This window comes from Geotrypetes seraphini, chromosome 4 (assembly GCF_902459505.1).
Source record: "Geotrypetes seraphini chromosome 4, aGeoSer1.1, whole genome shotgun sequence".
Taxonomy (NCBI): domain Eukaryota; kingdom Metazoa; phylum Chordata; class Amphibia; order Gymnophiona; family Dermophiidae; genus Geotrypetes; species Geotrypetes seraphini.
Window position 1 is genome coordinate 236,389,123 of NC_047087.1, and position 22,619 is coordinate 236,411,741.

At 41.9% G+C, this 22,619-nt stretch overlaps 1 protein-coding gene across 5 annotated transcripts in view; it reads left to right on the forward strand.

The window, feature by feature from the left end:
• Positions 1-22,619, forward strand: part of FRMPD2 (FERM and PDZ domain containing 2) — a 204,348-nt gene that overhangs the window by 20,451 nt on the left and 161,278 nt on the right. For all 5 annotated transcript variants that reach the window (XM_033942808.1, XM_033942809.1, XM_033942810.1 and 2 more), the window contains 6 exons: positions 6,955-7,140; positions 8,400-8,526; positions 11,855-11,936; positions 16,725-16,887; positions 17,539-17,610; positions 18,959-19,133. In XM_033942808.1, the coding sequence (XP_033798699.1) occupies positions 6,955-7,140; positions 8,400-8,526; positions 11,855-11,936; positions 16,725-16,887; positions 17,539-17,610; positions 18,959-19,133 (805 nt within the window). The remainder of the gene's footprint in view (positions 1-6,954; positions 7,141-8,399; positions 8,527-11,854; positions 11,937-16,724; positions 16,888-17,538; positions 17,611-18,958; positions 19,134-22,619) is intronic.

Sequence of the window (22,619 nt, forward strand, 5' to 3'; positions counted from 1 at the left end):
TATTAGTTAAGAATTGATACTTGTGGAAACATCTTTGAAAAATATTATTTATGAACATTTTCCATGCAGTGACTTTTTTGCATACAACTAGGTTTTTCAGAAGGCAGATTGCAGCGTTTTTCTCTCTTTGGAGGCGGGAGAGAATTTTGGAAGGTAGGCCCACTAGTAGAGTGCTACAATAGTCTACACGGGATAGTACAAAAGCGTAGAGTAGTTGGGCAAATTCGGGTTCTGAGAAGTATGCACGTATGGTTTTAGCTGGCGGAGGTAGTAGAAGGAGGATACTAGTTTGAATACGTGATCTGTCATTGATAAGTTAGAGTCAAGAGTTACTCCTAGGCTGCGGATGTTGTCTTTGGGTGTAAGAGTGTTTGTGGACAAGGAAAAAGATGGACAGGGGGTATACACATAGATCTTTGTGGATCCAGAAAAGTTCTGTCTTGGATTCATTTAACTGTAACTTGTTCCCGGTCAATCAGGTCTTTATTTCAGTTAAACAAGATTGGAGGTTGTAGATTTGTGTGTCTTGGTGACGGCCTAGGGGAAGATAGAGTTGTAGGTCATCTGAGTGGTTTCTGATTCGGTGTTTTCCCACTATGTCCAGTACTGGTTTGACATAGAAGTTGAAGAGGAGAGGTGATAGTAAGGCTCCCTGAGGCACTCCATAGTGCTGGTCAGGAATGAAGAGAACTATTGAAGTGCATTGTCATGAATTCCAATGGACTTTAGCCTGGACAAGAGGAAAGAGTGGTCGATGGTGTCGAAGGCGGCACTAAGGGCTAATAGTTTCTGTGCTGTGGTGTTTCCTGAAGCCCGATTGGAAGTTGGAGAGGGTGGCGTTTGTCTCCATGAAGTCTTGAGGGTGGCATTTGTCTCCATGAAGTCTTGCAATTGCGTGAGTACTGTCTTTTCCAATATTTTTGAGATGAATGGAAGGTTTGAGACAGGTCTGAAGCTGCTTGGGTTGTCTGGGTCCATGGTTGTGTTTTTTCAGGTTTTACTATGGCAGATTTCCAGCTCCATGGAACTACACCTGTCATAAGATGCAGTCTCCAGAATTGTACACAATATTTTAAATGAGGTCTCACCAGAGTGTTATACAGGGGCATCAATACTTCCTTTTTCCTTTTGACTATGCACCCTAGCATCCTTCTAGCTTTCGCCGTCACCTTTTCAATCTGTTTGGCCACCTTAAGATCATCACATACAATCACACCCAGGTCCCACTCTTCTGTTGTGCACAAAAGTTCTTCACCCCTTAAACTGTACCATTTCTTTGGGTTTTTGCAGCCCAAATGCATGACCTTGCATTTCTTTGCATTAAATTTTAGCTGCCAGTGAAACGTGTTCCAGCCCCAATACAAGGAAAAGGCCAATAGCATTTGATGATTTTGTACTCTGCTGTATGTGCCATTGATGATATTTCTACAGGGGTTGGAGCTTAGTCCAACCTTGGTCTGACTGGCAGCCAGGTTCATCCAGCAAATTTGTGAGGCAAAGTTCTTCTCCATTTTTTCAGCTGAAATTCTATGCTGAAGTAGCCAGGCACTACATGGCACATTGAATAAGGCTATTATAGCCTATGGGGGAAATCCTGAGGGGGGGGAAGTCTCCAAAACTAATTTTTGAGGGTTTCTGCATCCAGAGCCTAGGTCCCTCCACCTAAAAAAACCCCAAAACACACCTTTCCCTGCATTTTATGACTCTCAGTGAAGCCCCCATAAGCCGTTTGGGGATTTTAAACAATCTTTTTTTTTTTTTTTAAGCCTCCACCTGCCTCAAAATCCCTCAATTTTGCTTAAAATTGACAGGGATGGACTACTCAAGTCTTCTTACCCCTATACCATGCCAGATTTGCACTGGATAACCGGCCGAGAAAGGTACATGTCTAGCATGTGAGAGAACATGCGGGGGAAGGGCGGGAGCCTCAGCATCCTCCAGAGCTAGAGATCCATAGGAGGTGTGTGCCAAGGAGAAGAGACCCTTTCAGGTCCCTCCAAAGGTAGTTTGGCTAAGTGCAGTCACATGGGTGCCGCAAAGCCAAAGAGGAGACCCTCATTACGAGGCTTCACTCCAGATTTTTGTGAGCCTTATGTGGAATGCCTATTTGAATTGCTGAGGATCCTCAGCATCTGTTTGCAGTACACCAGTGGTGGTGGCACAGGGGACTTCCCTCATCATGTGCCCCAACCAGATGAGGACACAGATCTGGACTGGGAAGTTCAATCTGTTATCGACAGGGGGGATAGAAAATCTGATTCCATGTCATATTTCTCCCAGGATGAAGTTTCTATGGCAGAGTCTACGTTTTTTTGCATGAGAATGATAGTCAAGAGGCAGTGGTGGCCCTGGTTCAGGGGGAAGATCCCACAGTGTGTTGGCTGTTCAAAGCCTCTGCGCTCTCTGGCATTATTTCCATCTTGCTGTGAGAATTAAATCTGGAAGCTTCCGTGGCCCATGCTCAGTTGAGTCATTCGCAGGACTGCAAACCATCCAGGATTGGTGGTCCTAGTAGCGCCCGATTGGCCTCACAGACTGTGGTATGTGGACCTGGCACATCTCCAGAGGGAAAAAGGCCTCATACTATTGGTTCAAGTAGATTTTCTCATGCAGGGACCGGTTCCTATTGGGAATTCAGAATTAATTTTTGCCTTAATTATGAGCAGCTGTACGACTACATTCATGTTCTTTCCCTCGCATCCAGACTAGAGGTCTGCACGGGAACGGGGATCGCGGGAATCTCGCGGGTCCCATGGGGGTCCCGTGGGAATCCCCCCCAACCCACGGGACTCCCATGGAGACCCCCCTCTAGCCAACGGAACTCCCAAGGGGATGGAAGGCTTTGGAAGCGGGGTTCGTCCATATAATATAATGGACACGTCAGCCTTAGTAAAAGAGGGGGTTTATAAGTTAATTACCTGAACAGAAAACAAAAAAAGGGTTCCACCAAAGAGATTCCACAAGGAAAACATCAGCGCAAACACAAAAGAAACTGTGGAATTGATGATCCTGTCAGAAGTAATTGCTGCTTTTTATGGGGATGGGCGGGGATGGAGGTAATTCCTGGCAGGGACGAGCGGGGATGGGTGGGATTTTTGTCCCCGTGCAACTCTCTAATCCAGACATCATCAAGCTGGTCACAGACCACTGGGAATCAGATAGATCTGATGGCCTCGGAAGTGAAGTTTCCAACTTTCCAAGTTTATTACAGATTTGTTATACTGCCAAATCAAACTTCCTAGCAGTTTACAGAGCATTAAAAAGAGATTACATAATGTAAATAACAAGGCTAAAAACATAAAATAAAACCAAAAGATTCATAACAGGACAAAACAAAATTACTAAATGAAACAGGACCAAAAGAAATTAGGGTAGAACTACATTATTGATAAGAAAGAAAGGATAACAAAAGGGAAATACAGTTGGTGGGGGAAACATAAATTCCTTAAGAAAAAAGAAGAATCAGATTCTTTGAAGAATGAAAAAGGAAGAAATCATCCTTACAAGGATGCAGTGGCGTACCTAGCATATGTGACACCTGGGGCCCATCATTTTTTGGCACCCCCCCCCTCCCATCTGTACAAAAAACATGATTTTTAGTAACAAGCCACATGTCACACATGAGTACCTAGGAAAAGGCAGTATCTTACATATGCAGTGAGCAGGACATCAATACACCCATTGTAAAACTAAACAAGACAGTCTAGTACAGATCAATCCTACACCATCAATCCTAACAGAAAACCATGTGTTTCGAACACAAAGAACACAGGAAATACCTTTGCCTAGTATGGAATATGTCATCATAAACTAACCTCTCCCTCTTTTACAAAACTGTAGTGTGGATTTTAGCTACGGTGGTAACAGCTCTGACGCTCATAGAATTTTGAGCATCAGAGCTGCTACCACCATGGCTGGCGCTAAAAAACGCTCCACAGTTTTGTAAAAGGGGGGATAAAAAAGAAATACATAAACAAAGGTTAAATTGAACCAGCAAGAAGCTGGACTCTGCTTACAATGCAACACCACAGAAACAGTGACACATGTCTCCTAAAGCAATAAATAAATAGAAAATTTTTGTTCTACCTTTGTCTTCTCTGGTTTCTGCTTTCCTCATCTTCTTGTTACTCTCTTCCTTCCATCCACTGTCTGCCATCTCTCTGCCCCTATATGGCATCTTCTCTCCTTCTATGCCCCTTCCAGAAACTGTATGCCTCCCCCTTCCATCTCTCCTTTCACCCCCATTGGTCTGGCATCTCTCTCTTCTCCTTCCCTCTCCCACACCTCTCTTCTGCAATCCCTTTCTTCTCTCATTTTCCTTTTCAATTTATTTTCTGCATCCATCTAGATTATGTTCTTACTACCCTCTCATCAATTTCCTTTTTTACTATCTACTTACAGCTCGCCACCTCTTTCCCTCACCCCCTCCAGTATTTCCCTAACTCAATCCTTTTCCCCCATCATGTGCCCTCCTTTTATTTATCCCCTCCTTCCATCTTCTGCCCTCTTCTCTCTCCCCCTTCTCTCCACTTCCATCATCTGTCCCCTTCTCTCAATCTCTCCATCCACCATAGGCCCATCTTTACGATTTTGGCAACAAGATCGGCAAGGCACCCCCCCCTGCGACAGCACTGAGCGGCATCGGTGCCCCCCCTCCGCAACGGCACTCAGCGGCATAGGCGCCACCCTGCCCCGCCACAGCACTCAAGTTCGGCCTCCTTCTCCCGGCATCAGCAGAACTTCAGGTCGGCAACAGGTGCTCAGTCAAAAGCTTCCCCTGACTGAACTGCCTGGGCGGAAACAGGAAGCTGAGTCAGGGGAAGCTTTTGACTGAGCACCTGTTGCCGATCTGAAGTTCTGCTGATGCCGGGAGAAGAAGGCCGAACTGGCAAGGGGGGTGCCGATGACGCTGAGTGCCGTCGCGGAGGGGGGGGGCGCCGATGCTGCTGAGTGCCGTCGCAGCCCAGGAATTTTCCGGACCTGTCCGGCTGTGCACCCCCCTAAGGCTGCACCCGGGGCGGACTGCCCCTTCCTTGGTGCGCCACTGCAAGGACAGTTAGAGCCCAAAGGCATCTTTAAATAGAAATGCTTTTAAGTTGGATTTGAAATACTTTAAGGAGGCAGCTTCTCCTATATGCTTAGGAGTAGAGTTCCACAGAGACAGAGCAGTGACCAAGAAAATATAAGCATGTAAAGTGTTAATGTGTCTTAAAGATGGAATTACAAGTAAATTCTGAGAGACTGATTGAAAACTTCTTTGTGGAGAATATGGAATCAGAAATCTATTAATAAATTCCAGTTGGTTAGTTTTAAGGGTCTTAAAGGTTGATAGCAGAAATTTTTATGTAATTCTGTGCTTGATAGGTAACCAATGGGCTGAGATCAACAAGGGGGTCACAAGGCCATATTTTCTGGCATGAACTATTATTTTAACTGTTGTGTTCTGAATTATCTGTAAGTGCCTAATTTCCTTTTTTTATATTCCTTTATATAAAGCGTTACTGTAAACAAGGCATGTGATGACGAGTGAATGAATTAAAGCATTTAATGATGAAGAGTTGAGTAGTGTAAATAATGACTGTATCATTCGTAATCGGTGGAAACATTTTTTTTTTACCACAAAACTAAATTTATAATGGAAAGACAATTTTCTGTCTAGGATAATGTCCAGCAATTTAAGACTTGAAACAATTTGTATCGGTGATGTGCCAATTTTAATTGGATTGGCCAAAGAAAGTCCATCTTTAATTGGGAAAATCACAAACTCGGAAGCAAGGGGTTGGACGCATTAATCTAATTATGATCGGAAACAGAGCTCTTATATGTGTTTCCCTCATGGTCATGCTCGGTTAAGTCATTTGTAGGACTGCAAACCATCCAGGATTGGTGGTCCTAGTGGTGCCTGATTGGCCTCACAGACTGTGGTATGCTGACCCGGTCTGTCTCCAGAGGGAAAAAGGCCTTAGACTGTTGGTTCAAGTGGATCTTCTCACTCAGGGACTGGTTCCTATCGAGAATCCAGAACGCACTGGGCTTAGATATGAGCAGCTGTATGACTTCATCTACATTATTTCCCTCGCATTCAGACATCACCAATCTGGTTACAGACCACTAGGAGTCACCAGAAGGGTCCTTGTGAGTGGTTAGGACTAGAGAATGATGTGAGGAAAAAATTTGTCCCTGTCCCTGAGGGCTTGACCCCGTCCATGCCTCGTCCCCGCCAGCTCAGTGGGGGATATCAGGGGGATATCGGGATATTAGGGAGGATGTGGGGGTTATCATTGGGATGCCAGGGGGAGGGGTGTATGGCTCCGCAGGTCAACTGATCCTGCTAGATGGAATCCCCATCAGTTGAGCTGCCAGGAATCCCCAAAACTGGCTCAGCAGAGGAGGATTCCTTCTGCCACGATCAGCTAATGGGAAGTCTAAGGGGTTTGTTTGTTTTTTTCGCTCTTTGGGTGGTGGGAGGGGATCATGCCTTAAATCCTCCAGTGGTTTTCTTGTCAGTTTGGGCACCTTTGTAGAACTTAGACACAATTCAAACAGGTCTAACTGCCAGCATCTGTTCCCTCTAGGAAAGCTTTGATTATGGTGGGTTACGTCTATGTTGAAGTCTGCCCAATTCCCGCTCATAACACACCTCCCAACACGCCCCTTTGCTCTCTGGACGCACAGCAGCTTAGAAGTGCTGCTGCACATCCAGAAAGTTGGTTTGGATGTCCCTGCTATTAGGACGTCCAAGCGTTGACTTAGGCTAGTTTATGGATGTTTTAAAGTTTTGATTATGAGCCCCATACTGTACATATTTTCTACTTTGGTGCAAATCCACAGGGGAAAAAAAAGAGCATATAGATTTTACAGTTATGAGGACAGTTAGAAAATTGGCCATGAAATGTAAATGTTCTGTAATGCAACTGCTGAGTCATTTTCCGATCTTTTTGTGTTGAATTTCAGCCTGTTCAGCTGAGCAGTCACTTGCACTCCATTCTTGTAATGATGTGTGAAGAGCTTGCACAAAAGAGGCCTGAGCTACAGCTCATTTTGGAGCAGTGTAAGGCACATCAGAAGAAGTCTTCCTCGCCTTTGTCAAATGTTATTATCCAGCAATTGGTCAGGATGGTCTCGGGAAACACTCCTGAGGTCTGTAAAATGAAAAAGCAAGAGTGAGAGTGTGTGTTGAGGAAGAGGTGGGGGAAGAAATTTGGATTGGATTTATTGCATTTGACATACCGTTTGAAAATAGGTATTATGCGGTTTACAATACTAAATTATGGGCATTGAGCTACTCTCTCTGTCCCGAATGGGCTCACAATCTAATTAAGCAAACAAGAGTAGACATCACTAATATTATGAAGATATATAATAAGTGGGAGGAAAAGAAAGTACCCCCATGGAAAGTAAAAACCATTGAAGGCAAAAAAATACCCCAAACCCCTCAAGATCCAAGAAAATTAGTATTATAGTTATATTATAAGGAAACATAGAATGGTTAAATTAACAATATAAATTTATAAATATCAACAACAGGAAAATGAGAAAGATTAAAAAATTAAACTAAAGTAAAGTCTAGACAATTTATAGACAATTTCTGACTCTAACATGTGCACCTAAATTTCACAGTGTGTAATTCCAAAGGGGGTGTGGCCATGAGAGGGGCATGATTGAGTTAGACATAATATTATAGAATACCTGCATTTGTGTACCTAACTGCCAAGAATTGGATGCCAGCATTTATACATCTTTGACAGGCATAATTGTTCATGCCCAGAGTTAGGCAAGAAGGCCCCGTTTTTATAAACAGTGACTACCGTTAGGTGCCTATATCAGGATGCCTACCAATGTATAGGCTTAGCTTAAGTTTTTAAATTGGTTCAATCAGTGCTGTTAATTGAACAGCACCATTAAAACCCAATTAAAAATGACTTAAAAATTAATTTTTGGGTAAGTGCCTACATCAGTAGGCTCTATATATGCATGACTATGAGCAGAGTTTGGGCATGGATAGAGTTAGGCACCGGTAGGCATCTACTTTAGATGCCGGTATTTTAGGCCAAGAAAACCTGGCCTAATATACTGGCACCTAAGTTATAGACACTCAGTGGCACCTACCTCGACTTAGGTGCTACTAGGCGTGATTCTACAAGTGGTGCCTAGCTTTGAATGGCCTACAGTAGTGCCATTTTCAACAGCGTCTACTGAGTTAGGCACTGTTTATAGAATCAGAACCAAAATGCATGTTACACTAGTATTCTATAAAGGTCATTCTGTGCAGGGCATCCTTTTTAGAATACCAGCTTAGCATGGATCATCCCACATCTAACTTTGGGCGCCATTTATTGCATCTAACCCATAGTGTGTTCTCTCACAGTAGACCAATGGAGTCTGTAATTGACTTCCAGGTGGCGCAAGCAACCACAGAAGATAGCACCACTGTTCAACAGTACAAAAGTGAGATAATAAGGAAAAGACTCTTGCGACAACACCACAGCCCCCCAGCATTATCCTCACAACTGCTTTTGCAGCATGGTACTGTAAAGATTTTCTATTTAAAGGGCTTGGATGCCTATGTGCAATATCAAAAAAATGTACCTATTATATGCTCAGTTTATAAAGGCAATATAGAAGCTTATGTGCTTGTATAAAATTGACTTTTAGAATTAACCCTAATAGCATGCAAATGGCCATGCACAAATCTATACTTGCTCCTAATAAGGTGGAAATATATACATGCACTCTATAATGCACCCGAGAATTTTAAAAATTTTGCATATGCATTGCAGTTACATCCCTGCTCTGGTCAAACTCCACCCCCAGGAATGTGTAAGTAGAGTGCATATAAATATGTGCAATCTTTATGAATGTATTCAGTTATATTATTATATAAAAGACCCTCTGTGCACTACATGTGGAAAAGCCTATAAGATTATCCATAAAGTGTGGGCAGGAGACTTGCCATATATACTTGAAAATAAACTGAGAAATGGGGGGGTCTCAGTTTATATTTGAGTCTTCTAGTCTGTGCTGCCCCTCTGCTCCCTTCCGGATCTGTTGCAGACCTTCTGTGGCCTTCCTGAAGCCATGGTGGTTCAGCATTGAATCGGGACAGAAGCGAGCCTTTCTGCATCCTCTCCTGGCTGACTCTAAACCACCCCACCACCCTGACCCCTGTAGACCTTATTTTTAAAGCCCTAATGGTCTAGTGATGAAGCGGGAAAGGAGCGATCTTCTTACGCTCCTGTCCCATGAGAGCCACGATCAAAAATGCCTGCCACAAGTTCCCGTTGCCGTCTTTTTTGTGTGTTCATAATCAATACAGAGCCTCCTTTGTCTGCAGGTTTGATGACAATGGTCTGGTTATTGTGGTCTATTATAAAAATACTCTTCATATGTTTTGGGAACCTTTGGACTACAGCTCACACACAAAAAAACTATTTTAGAATACATGAAATAAAAAATTAATATATAGTTAGCTTCCATTCTTTGATAGCAAAGCCTGGCATACTGAAATGGTTGCAAGTGTTATGATATTGGTATATGCTGATAGCCATTGATGAAACTGCTGTGGTGAGATTGTCCAAAAACAACAATAGGTGTTCTGAATCTTCAGCATGAACAGATGTTAAAATGATGCTGTTATAGCAACACTAAAGTGGTCTTCACTGGCAGACAGCTGACTTTACTAGATTGGCCACCGTGAGAATGGGCTACTGGGCTTGATGGACCATTGGTCTTACCCAGTAAGGCTATTCTTATGTTCTTAAGGTTATATAAATGTATCTTCCTTTTTTATTTTTAAATTTAATGTATAGGTACTTGAAATGCAAATAAAAAGAAAAACAAACAAACAAGGGAGTAGTCCAAGTGCTGTTAAAATCTGAGCAACTTTTTCTGCCTCACTGATTTTTATAAGGCCAGATGTGCTTGTTTGGTCAAAACACTTTTGTCTTAGCAAGTTTGATCCTTCCTTGCCAAAACAAATAACCTATTATCAAATCTATCAAATCTGCTTTGTCTATTGGGGAGAGGGGAAGAGGAGGGGCGGAGAAATGTCACACCATTTTGGGGGGAGGGAGGGGTAAAGGAGAAATCCGCTAAATTGGGAGGAAGGGAGGGAAGAAGACCAGGGAAGGGAGAGGAGAGAGAGATGCCAGACCACTGGGGAGGGAGGGAAGGGAAGCAGAGGAAAAGAAGACAGAGAAAGCACAGGTAGAGGGGAGACAGAGAAAGATGGAAGGGAAAGAGATGCCAGAACATGGGGGGGGGGGGGCAGGGGGGTGAATGGGAAGGAAAGAAGGAAGGAAAGCAGAGGAGATAGATACCAGAGTACTGGGGGGGGGGGGACACAGTGACATACCAAAGGCAGACACTGGATGGAAGGGGTAGAGGAGAAAGAGAGGCAGAAGTTACTATGATCTATTATATGTTCATTTTATAAAGGCATGGTAAAATTGCTCTGTTGGCCATGATTGATGTTTTGTATTAATTAACAATATGCCGATATCGTGCAGTCAGAGGATTTATATAACAGTGCTTTCCACGATGCAATTGGTTGCTTAACTTCCAGCCCACTGTGCTAAGGAGCCCTGAGGAAGGCAACCCCGTTGCTGAAACACGGACCGTGTAGGGTCTGTTGATTTTATATACAGCATTATTTTTACATTTTGTAAACTGTTGGCATCGGCCAGAGTTTTATAGTATGACTTTTATGATATTGTATTGCATTTTAATCTACACCAATAAACATTGATTTTTTACTCCTGCAAGTCTAGGACTTGGTTCCACTCTTTGCTTTTTTCACTGGATTTGGATTAACATCACATCTTTCTCAGTAATAACAGTGCAAGTTGCATTCTGGTACAGTAGGTATTTTGCTTTCTCCTGGAGGACCTGTAACATAATATTACAGCTTCCACCTCACACATCTAAACAGTTAACAATTAAAAGAAGCTAGGAATTACATAAAATAAAATAAAAATGGGGAAATGTACAATTCAATTATTAACACATATTTTCAAAAAAAGTTAAGGACTCCTTTTACAATTTTTTTGTATAGATAGGAAGGGGGAGGTGTTAAAAAATGATTGGCCCCGGGTGTCACATATGCTAGTTACACCACTGTGTGTGGGAGAGTACATTCTTTCTAAAATCACTGTTCCCTCAAGACATGGAAGGGCTGCCTTGAACGACAGCCATGTTCCTATTTTATGAAATAAAAGTAATTTACATTTGGCATAGCCACTTATGAAATAGTAAGGGAATTCCACATGTCTTGACTTGGATGTTTGACTTCCTCTCTATACGTCCTTTCTGAAATTTGTCTGCAGGTATCATAAAATACTGTACAAGGGGTAAACGGGCAAAAATTACATCTAGATTGAAATTATGGGCATTTATGCCTGCATGGAAGCAGATGTAAGAGTTAGTGTGTAAAGTCTGCAAGTACGAGTGTAATTTTTTTTTAATAGTTGTAAACCACTTCGGGTAAAAATTCTTTTTGGGAAAGGTGATAAATAAACATCACATAAGATAACAATGTCTTGTGTAGTCTGTGCTATTATCTTTTATTTGCATGAGTAAGCATAAAGAAATCTCTTTTCTAATCTCTTGCATATGTGTTATAATATTGAAGCCAGGGAGAGATTGACCATTGGAGCAATAGAGCAGTGCTTGGGGGAAGGGGGGCAGAGCAGTAAGGGGCCCACTTTTCCCTAGTCTCCATCTAGTTTAATCACTTTCGATAGGTGGTTAGGGGCCCATGACCCTTATTGCCTGGGGACTGGATCCTCATTAGTCTGCCCCTGCTTGAAGCCACTGTAATATGAGCAGATTATAATATATACTGCATTACCTTTAGGAAGAAGTTCCAAGCCACAGACAGCATGGGAACCAAATTGCAAAGGCTCAGCAAATAACAACTATAAGCAGTTCTATAAAAGGTAATGGCTGACACTCTCTTCTAGCAGCCTAGTAATTATATTACATTGAGAAGTTCTGCAAAGAATGTTGTAGGGGCCATATTATCATTAGTTCCAACATTTTCATTCAGAAACAATGTAAGGAAGAGTAAACAATTATGATAACCAGAAAACATTGATTGTACACGGACATATCATCACACTGAAGACACTGGACAAAAGATTATGCCATGAACTTCATAAATGCAGCCCAAACCGGGTTACATTTTTGTACTCAGTTATGCTTTCTGCCATTGCTAACTCTTATTCATGCATATTAGGTCTAAAATACAATTATCTTTCCAATGCATCCTAATAAGCTTAATGACCAATGCAACCAACAAGGAAAATAACAGTGACTCTGGTTGTGTGAGACCCAATTGTAGAGCCAAAGGTTTCCAAATAAAGATTTTGTACTAGAAGGAGGGGTCACATATTCAAAATCAAGGCTGGTTTTAGACATGCTAGGTCCCCTGCACTGATGGTCCAGTGAGCTGATGTCAGGCGTGAAGGCATCAGCACGCGTGGGGTATGGGCACTGCCTAAAGATTTAAAGTGACAGTGCACTTGATAGGGTCTGTACTTGGTTCAATTGATGACGTTGGCCACATTTGAGACTATATGCTTGCTGTTCTCAGAGAACACCTGCTACAGTAAGTAGCTTTGCTTTTGCGTTGCCAGATAGAAAATTTCTTCATTGATCTTACAAAGGCATTTTGTAAAGTCTCTAGGAGATAAGCGTTGGAGGCACATGCCATGAGCAAATTCCTATTTCATCAGCATAATAAGAAAGCAATGTTCTTTTTTAGGATGTGCATGGAATGACATAGGAACAACGTTTCCTATCATTTTTAATCTAAAATGAGAGTAAAACTCTTAAATTTTGCTTTTTTTCATGTGTTAATCAGTAGCATGCCCTATAATTCAATAGTGTGCACCATTTGTCAATAGATGCAGAGTAATATGCACTGTTGCACTGTGGGGCACATCACTGTCAATAGGGTATACTTTTTGAATAAATAATAATAATATTTTATTTATATCCCGCAATACTTTAAGAGTTCAGAGTGGTTTACATTAAGTGAACCTGCCAAACGCAGAGAAAAACATACAAAACATCTTCAATACATAACTGATAATTCTTAAACAAATTTGTCAAATAAGTAAGTCTTCAGAGATTTTCTAAATGTTTGATAAGACATTGGGCTCCTTTTACGAAGCCGCGTTAGCGTCTTTATCGCATGCAAATTTTTAGCACGCGCTAACCCCCGCGCTAGCCAAAAAACTACCGCCTGCTCAAGAGGAGGCGGTAGCGGCTAGTGCGGCCGGCAAATTAGCACGCACTATTATGCACGTTAAACCGCTAACGCAGCTTCGTAAAAGGACCCCATTGAATTCAGGAGCATATCACTTATGATTTTGCTCCAGATACCAGCCTGATAAGATAAAGTTTTATCAAAGAATCTTTTAGAAATACAGCCATTTAACGTTGGGAATGAAAACAGAGAATTTCTCCGTACCAGTTGAGAATTTATTGAAACCTCCCCACCCCCCAAAATGACTGGGAAAATAAGCAGGTACAAGACCTACCAATGTCTTGTAACATAAGCATACACATTTAAATATAATCCTAGCCTCAACTGGTAACCAATGTAATTTCCTATAATATGGAGTTATAGTATGTTTGACAAGACAAAAAACCCAACAAAAAAACTGCAGGAAAAAAATGCGAAGCAAAAAAGAAAAACAAAACTGCAGCGCTCACACAGGAGATTTTTTGTGACTTTTCCATTCAATTTTGTTTTGTTTTTATCCTATCTGTTTTTTTTGATATTCCACGTACCATCATCTGGGAGCCGTGAGGAAGGAGTGTTTCTTTGAAACACAGACCATGTCGGGTCCGGTCCACATGAATACTAGAACCAGATTTTTATGTATGCTATATATGTTTTTATGAATTTTTATTAAAATCCTGCACCTTGTACATTACAGTACAGTTTTGTTTTTGTTTTCTGTAATAGTATATTTTACTGATGTTATTGCCCTGAAACACCTCCCCCCCCTAAAAAAACCCTATAAATGACAACACAGGGAACTGAAGAAAACTACTATGTACTGTATTGTTTGTTTTAGTTTTTATATTTAATAATTGTAAATTTTAAAGTGTACATCGCTTAGAATATTTGATTAAGCGATTGATCAAGTCATCTAATAAACTTGAAACTTGAAAACAAAAGCAAAGCAGAGAGGGTTAAAGTATACTCCCAAAATTCCAACATAAAAAGCACAAAGGGCCTCAATGAACTGGAAACTAGTCTTTATTGACACGTGCTATATTTCAGTGCACAGCACCTACATCTAAGGTCAGCCAAAACTTATTTTACTGAAGGATGGTGTGACTTATAGGTTTTTAAACAAAATGCGTGCCAAAACTGGTGAATCTTAAGCAAAAGTGCATCCAAAACAACAGCGTCTCGACATGCTAGTAGGCAACACATCAGGATACTGTTGTTTTGGATGCATTCTTGTATAAGAATCACCAGTTTTGTCATGCATTTAACCCTCCCCCAAAAAAACCTGCAATTCACATCATCGTTCAATAAAAGAAGCTCTGGCTAACCTCTGATGTAAGCGCTCAATTTATATATGAACTTTCACACTCATTACAAATAATGGGAATATGTTCTTCAATAGAACATTTCTAACAATAGCTCATGGGGAAAGGCAGTGACGTAGTGAGGGTAGGAGGCGCCCCCACCCCTCTCTGCCGTGTACATGCCTTCCTTTCCACCCATACTTCTTTAACTCTTTGCCGGTGCGTGCAACATCTCCAATCTGCTGCCTGTGCTGGCCTCAGCTTTCACGCTGATGTCACTTCCTGGTCCCACGACCAGGAAATGACTTTCGAGGGAGAGCCGAGGCCGGCATGAGTAGCATGTTGGAGATGCTGCTGACGTTGGCAAAGAGTTAAAAAGGTATGGGGGACAGAGGAGGAGAGGTGCCAGCACCCCCACCAAGACCACACTCAGCCTCCCTTTACTATGCTACTGAAGAAAGTAGGTGAAGAAAAGAGGAGAATAGGGAAGAAATGTCAATGAACTTTCAGTTTTCTTATTTACATTTAATATTTCCTATGTTTAGTATCAAGTTGGAGATGTGAACACTTGTAGAGTAACACAAATTAGGTATATTTTCCACAACTTCAATCTCCCTTTCCTGATCCGTTTCCCTGATCCCTGCACCCACTAAACCTTTCCTCCTTTCTACTTCCAAAGCCCTTCCATGCGCGCTATTATGCCAGCCTCCAATCCCGTTCCCTTAGCCCCCAATCCTTTGCTTGTTTTTTTCCTTTCCTTTCCCTTCCTGCCTCCCAACTCTCTTCTGATGCCTTGCATACTCCCTCCTCACTGAAGATAAAGGGAGGAATTCTAAAAATGGTGCTCAAAAATTTGTGTCAGAAAAAACAACAGTGCTAGCCACAATTCTGTAAAGGGCACACACCCTTTATAGAATCATACATAGTGCTGATTCCTGCACCTAACTTTTGATGCCAGACTTACACTGGCTGAAACCTGGTGTAAATGTGCTGGCACTTTGAGACAGTATTTTGCAAGAATGTGCAGAATGTCCCTGACATGCCCTTACCCCTCTCATGTCCACACCCCTTTCTGATTTAAACACTATTAGAGTTAGGCACCATGCCTTATAGCAGTGTCTCACAAACTTTTCGTCTGGCGGCACATTAAATCTAGTGCCCCGGCCGGAAGGCACCCAGAAGCGCCCGAATATCGGCACAATGATGTCACGTGCATGCGTGACGTCATCGCATTGACGTCCATGCATGCGCGGAAGCCTATCTGGCTGTGATCCGCTTTGGTGGAGGGATCCAGGAGGTGCGGGGAGAGGAGGAGAGACGCCCGCCAGGAAGAGAGTTATCTGCATCAGCTGACTTCCTACAGGACTTGCCACTCCCGGCGAGAGGCACGTCCTGTAGGCAGTCAACTGGAATGGATGATTCTCCTCCTCACCAGTGTGTCACAGCACACCTGAAATCTCAGGAGGCACACTGGTTTGCTGCGACACAGTTTGCGATACACTGTCTTATAGCATAGCATGCAGCCAGGTGCACATGCAAATTTTAATGGATGCCAATTAATGATGACAATAATTGGTTGTTAGCATCCAATTATTGATGTTACTTGGTTGTTAGTCAATTAATTTTGCACACATTGGGAGCATGCCCAAATTTTGGCATGCAAAACTATGCGCCATATATAGAATCCTGGGGAAAGCATGGATTTGCCAGCTGGCATTGCAAGCATTTTTGAAACATCAGGGATAGTTGACTGTATTGCTCTTTTTGCAGTCTAAGACCAGCATAGTACATTAAGCTGACCCTTGAACTTTGAGAATGCTTTTGTGAATAATAATAAAAATAACTTCATTTTTGTTTTTATTTACCGCAATGGGTGCTGCTTCCTGGACTTTGTCTTTGGATGCCAGTGGAATGGGAGCTATTAATTGCCCCGCTCCCCAGAACTTTTATAACAGTAAGCAGGTTGGGCTCTACTGGCTGCAGCTACAATAGAGAGGGCCGCTGATGCTTGTATGTGGATGGATTGATAGATAAACAACGATAAGAAATGACTCCCATCAATGCCTAAAATATGCCTAAAAGTTTAGTTATTGTAATGGTAGAAATTTATAATATGTTCTTGCTTTTATTACAATATCTGAAATATTTATTTGTTTGTCATACTTGGGTTAAAGTGCTGCTAGCGTTGTCAATGAAACCTACATTGGAGTTCTGAATAGCAAAGATACAAATCTGATAAGCAAAGGATCAGACATCACCACGACTACAGCTGGTAACTCAACAGATCTGTCATCGTCAATCATATCTACAAGATGTTTATTATATCAAAGAGAAGAGGTAACCAAAGAATTACTTTGCTAAAAACCAGAGCTGGTGCAAAAGAATTGGGTTTCCTAGGTGAACCATTAACCTTCCCTCTCAATTAATTTTCAGGTCCTTAGCCCTTTAGCTACCCTTCAGAGATTATAAGTAAACTCTAAAGTCATGATCACCCCTCGACAGTTCTATAAAAATGCATAATTGAACATTATGGTGGCAATTCTGTGAAGTGGTGTCGAGTCTAGATCTTAATTATTCTACTTAGTAATTTTATGGCGTGTCCCCTAATCTTTGAATTTTTTTAAAAAGCAAGCAAGCAATTCTAGAAGTTTCTCTGCTATCAGTGCACTATGCTCTGTTAAATGTCACTTTGCCTATAAGAGCCCTTTAGCCACAATGGGCTCACATTTCTTCTTTTCTAATCCTAAATGCTGACCCCATTTCTAGCTATAGTCATCACTCTATCTGAAGTTCTCCATCACCTGATAAGTTCTTTTCATACATTTGTATAGTTTCTATCCTTTCCCCCAAATAAATTGACACTTTTATCCTTGTAATACACCTTTGTACATTTTGGTAGATCTTTGTATAAAGTAATATATATATATTTTTTTGGCATTGTAAGGCATCAATGCATTTTAAAATAATTTTCTTATTTGTTTCATTTAGTATTCAAGGCCTGAGTTCATTGTGATGTCTTTGGAACCAGCAGTGATTTTAGAATTGCCTGGATCTATTGTGGTAATTATTCATGCTTTAAATTTAAAAACCTTTAATAAAGTTTTGCTGAAGCAATGCAAAAATTTGGGATTTTATACTGTGCGGTGCCATATACAGAGCAATCTAGGCTAGGGTGTCATACAGAAGTAAACTGGAATATATAGAGGATAGTCTAGAAAAAGGAACCAATATTAAGGTGCCAAGAACGCACCTATCTGGAGCCTATTCTATAAAGGAAAATAGGTGCCTGTTTTTCTTTATGGAATACTAGTGTAGGGTAACTTTTGGACCTGGCATTTATAGCTGCTAGATTGACATTAACTCAGCAATGGCATATGTTAAATGTACCCACTCTGAGGGATATGAGGGAACGTTTAGGAATAGTTTGTGAAAAATATAGACTTTCAGCCCTTTTAACTAATCAATTGGCAAATTTTAATGACATATGGGAGACTTATAATGAGCTGGAAAAAGAAGCCCTATGAAGAATTTTCCTACCCCTAAGGTTTTGGAACCAGGTCTCCTGGGGGAAGGGGTGAGATAGGGGATAGGGGATGGGATTATTTTAATTGTAATATTAATAAGATGTAGTACTCTTGTTAGTTACTAAATTTATGAATTATATTTAATGTTAATTGTGCATTTCACTGAGATTATTGTATTAAAATTAAGTAAAGAATTTTTTTAAAAAATGAATACTAGTGTAGGGCAAATATGCACTTATAATTCAGCCATAACCACTGTAAATGCTCATGCCTAGTTGCTAAATCACATGTATAATTTATAGTTATTTTTAATTTATGTATAACTGTGTACCCACCCAAGCTCCATCCAGACCTCACCCATGTGTACACTCGATTCCAAACTATGGGCTCCTTTTACAAAGGTGCGCCAGGGCCCTAATGCACGCATTAGCGCACGTTAAATTCCCAAGCGCGCTAGCCACTACCACCTCTTTTTTAGGAGGCGGTAGATTTTCAGCTACCGCACGCTATAGCATGCGTTAATTTTGTGCGTGCGCTAAAAACCCTAGTGCACCTTCATAAAAGGAGCCCTATGCGCCATCACTTTTAGGTGCCATTTTATGGAATAGAACATAACCAGAATATTGGAATGTGCACGGGTATGCCATATTTTGACCATTTCTTGGTGTCTATATCTTGGCTTCCTCCACATAGAACTACCCCCATTAAGCACATAACTTTATACATCTAGATAATCATTTTCAGTGAGTTGGAACACAGCTGGAATTATTGCAAATTTCGGAGAAGTCAGGAATGTTATTGGCAATGTGATGTGACTTATTCAGAACTAATTACAACTATCTAGATGCCCATTACACTCATGGAAAACTCTTCTTTGCTTTCAGACCAAGAAAGGAAAGTCATATTTATCTCAAAGGAGCCTCTACGTAATTATTCCAAATGGGCAGTGTTTAGAAGTGAAGTGTGACTTCAAGTCTCAGGTCAAAGATGTGTTTGATATAACCATTGAACATGCAAATCTTGAAGAACATTTCTATTTTGCCCTGGCATATATGAAAGGTTAGCATACTTTGTAATAAGTGCATCATATTTTTAAGATTACATAATGCTATAATCCTATGTAATGAAATTGCATTGCCTTGATATATGTGACTATCTCTGAGAAAAGGTGATTAAAACCTAGAAACAAAAAAATGAGGTTTTAATGAATGATGTTAGAGCAAACAATTGTAATGGAACAGTCCAAACCCCATCCTTATGTGTGGAGGCTTTTATAGGGGAAAACACCCTCCAGGGATTCAAGATAAAGAAGTTCCTGCTGAACCAGAAAGTATGCAGGTAAGGCTAGTCTCAGTTAGGACACTGGTCTTTGACCTAAGGGCTGCCGCGTGAGCAGATTGCTGGGCACGATGGACCACTGGTCTGACCCAGCAGTGGCAAGTCTTATGTTCTTATGACCAAGATGTATATCCCATATACCAATTCAAAAAATAATCATCTTGTTTCCACATAAATAAACAACCAAATATTTTTATGGTCACACAGTGACTCTAGATTAGGGGTGCCCAATAGGTCAATCACGATCAACCGGTAGATCGCCAGGGCAAAGTGAGTCAATCAGACTCACTTTGCCTTGGCGATCTACCGGGCCGTTCAGCCTTCCTCTCCCCGACGTCAATTCTGCCGTCAGAGAGGAAGTTCGGGCCAGCCAATCGCTGCCTGGCTGGGCGGAACTTCCTCTCTGACGGCAGAATTGACGTTGGGGAGAGGAATGCTGGTCGGCCCGACACAGGGAAGCAGAGAGAGCTTGGTGCGGCAGCGGCGGCTTTGGGGCCTGTTACCCGATGGCAGCGGCAGCAGCGGCTTGGGGGCCTGTTCCCCGATGGTGGTAGCAGTGGCTTCGTGGAGGGTAGGGAGAAAAAAAGAAAGGGGGCAGGCAGGGAGACAGAAGGGAAACAGAAAAAAAGAAAGGGGGCATGAAGAGAGAAAAAAAAGAAAGGGAGGCAGGGAGAAAGAAAGGGCAGGGAGAGAGGAAGAAAAAGTTGGGGGAGGGAATGAGATCTGGAGGACAGGAAGCATAAAGGCTGAAAGAAGGGAAGAAAGATTGGATGCACAATCAGAAGAAAGTACAACCAGAGACTCATGAAATCACTAAAACAAGGTAGGAAAAATGATTTTATTTTCAATTTAGTGATCAAAATGTGTCTGAATTTATATCTGCTGTCTATATTTTGCACTATGGCCCCCCTTTTACTAAACCACAATAGCGGTTTTTAGCGCAGGGAGCCGATGATTGTCGAGAGAAGCGCGGGGCATTTAGCGCAGCTCCCTGCGCTAAAAACTGCTATTGTGGTTTAGTAAAAAGGGAGGGGGGTATATTTGTCTAGTTTTGTATGGTTGTTACTGAGGTGACAGTGCATAGAATCCTTGATCTCTTTGAAAAAAAACCAGAATAGGAATGATAATTAACATTTTCTCAGCGTACAGTGTGCTTTGTGTTTTTTTAAAATTTTATTGTTGGTAGATCATTTTGACTTGGTCATTTTAAAAGTAGCTCGCAAGCCCAAAAAGTGTGGGCACCCCAGCTCTAGATTTCTAAGTGAATGCTCAGACCCATAACCAAACTCAAGTGAAAAGTCACGGAGATAGTTATCATAGAGACTATCACAGCAAGTTCACTGTCTCTGCCACATGCTAATAATAACATAGAAGGAAAAGACAGATAATTTATCTAAATGCAGGATGGCACTGCTGTTGCTCTTTTACTGCTCCGGGTACATATTTGAAGTACTAACACATTGCAACTTGCTGTGATGGTCTCTATTATAACTGACTCCGTGACTTTTCACTTGTAAAGGGCAGTTGCTATTTGGAAAGGGATTACATGACCTCATGGCCAGTGTGATGGATCCAAACGTCACTTCAAACAATAAAGGAAATTGAACATCGATTGGTCACCTTCATTGTTTGTTTTCTACAGTGTGATGGATTTCCATCCTAAGCCTCTGCCAGATAGCAGACCTTGCTGCTCTGCTAGGGGAGGTAGAGGCAATTTTCATTCCTCATGATGTTCCCACCAGTATTCCACAGGTGCTTCAGCTCAGAGATCTTATCAGGGATCCAGACAGAGATTTGGTAGCTCCAGACACCAGCAATCCTCAGGGTCTTGCTTCACCCCGGCCTCTAAAATGACACAATGATGCCAAGGCAGCAGCTGCCCTCCTGCACATTGGCAAGAGACTGTCAGCATTCTGGAGGACATGGGAGCAAATTTCCTCAGACCACTGGGTTCTACACTTTATTCAGGAAGGTCAGAAGATCCAGTTCTATTGACCTCCCCCAGATCTTTTAGTGGATTCTCCTGCCAGAAAAGGAGGCCAGGGTCCGAGCTACGGTGCAAAACTACTAGACATTCAAGCCATAGACCTAATTCATTATGAAGAATCAGGCTCTGGTGGATACTCCATATATTTCATAGAGCCCAAGAAAGTTACTGAAGACTGGAGACTGATTCTGGACATGAAATCTGTGAAAGCGGCACTGAAAGTACCGTGCTTCCACATGGAGACGGTCTGGTCATTAATTGCACTGGTGGCACTGGTGAATTCCTAGTCTCCTAGGTATTCCCATCTGGTCAGGAAGACAAGGCAGCAGTCAGAGTGTTCTCAAACAATACCACTGCAGTAGCATATGTGAATAGATAAGGAGGCACCAAGAGTGCCCCATTATGTCTGGAGACTCAGATGCTGTTCAGGTGGGTTCAGCCCATTTAGCTGGAGTAGAAAATGTGCAAGAAGACTTTCTCAGCAGGCACACGTTAGACCTGGGAGAATGGTTACTGTCTTGAAGAACATTCGATCTCCAGCAATGGATTTGATGGCTTCAGCCAAGAACATGAAAGCAATTTGCTTCTAGAGATGAACCAGGAAGCGCAGGGTTGGACGTGTTTGTTCAGCCCTGCTCAGAAGGCAGGTTGCTTTATGTGTTCCCGTCATGACCCACCCAGGACTTGTGATCCTACTAACTGCAGATTGGCCTCAATGGCCAAGGTATGCAAATCTAGTATGTCTCCAATGGGACAGATGCATGAAGCTACCTGCTCATATGGTGCTACTCAGTCAGGGTCCAATCCACATGGAGAACCCAGATTGCTTAGGTCTTATGACATGGCTATTGAATGAAGAGTGTTTGCAAGTAGACATGCCGCATTGAAGCCCGGAGTGGAATCTCTCTTCCATTTTGAAGCTGTTTCAGCATGAAAGTGTGAATCAGATCTTCCTCTTCAGAAAGCCAAACAAAAGGGGAAACACGTATTGTGCTGAAGGAGGAAGGAGGAAGCTTTGGAAGATAAGCAGGACATTGTAGATGAACTTTTACGATTTGGAATGTATTTGGATGAGACTTGGACACTTTGTGGATTTTATATTTTTGGGTTTTTTTCTTCTGTTTTCTTTTTTGCACTTTAAGCACAAAGCACTTTTTTGAACTGAGCACTTTGGATTAGCAGCAGCTTAGGCCCGAGACTCTACACAGTTTCAGTTGAGA